The sequence below is a fragment of the Priapulus caudatus genome, unplaced genomic scaffold, assembly GCF_000485595.1.
Source record: "Priapulus caudatus unplaced genomic scaffold, Priapulus_caudatus-5.0.1 Scaffold47579, whole genome shotgun sequence".
NCBI lineage: Eukaryota > Metazoa > Priapulida > Priapulimorpha > Priapulimorphida > Priapulidae > Priapulus > Priapulus caudatus.
The window spans coordinates 1-255 of record NW_014624639.1 but is presented as its reverse complement, the minus strand read 5'-3'; the positions used below and the strand labels follow the sequence as shown (position 1 = coordinate 255).

At 49.0% G+C, this 255-nt stretch overlaps 1 protein-coding gene across 1 annotated transcript; it reads right to left on the bottom strand.

The window, feature by feature from the left end:
• Nucleotides 1-35: 35 nt before the first annotated feature.
• LOC106820650 (NAD(P) transhydrogenase subunit beta-like) lies at nucleotides 36-252 on the bottom strand (the record flags this gene model as incomplete). The annotated part of the gene is made up of 1 exon (XM_014825152.1): nucleotides 36-252. A coding segment is annotated over one exon (217 nt), but the record flags the coding sequence as incomplete, so codon positions are not given.
• Nucleotides 253-255: the final 3 nt, after the last annotated feature.

Genomic DNA, 255 nt, shown 5'->3' with positions numbered 1-255 from the left:
CCAATGGCGTGCCGGTAATAACATCGGCTGCCCACCGATCATGCCGCTGAGTTTACCGTAGGCTATAATCGACCCGGTAAACGTCATCGCACCAATACCGATGCCAATATAAATTTCGATATCGTGTATGCTTTTTTCAACACCAGTGTAACTAATACTCGGGTCGAGAAAACTCGCATAGCCGATCAACACGGCAGCAAGGCCCACCAGACTATGCAGTATCGCAACCAGTTCGGGCATTTGAGTCATTTGCAC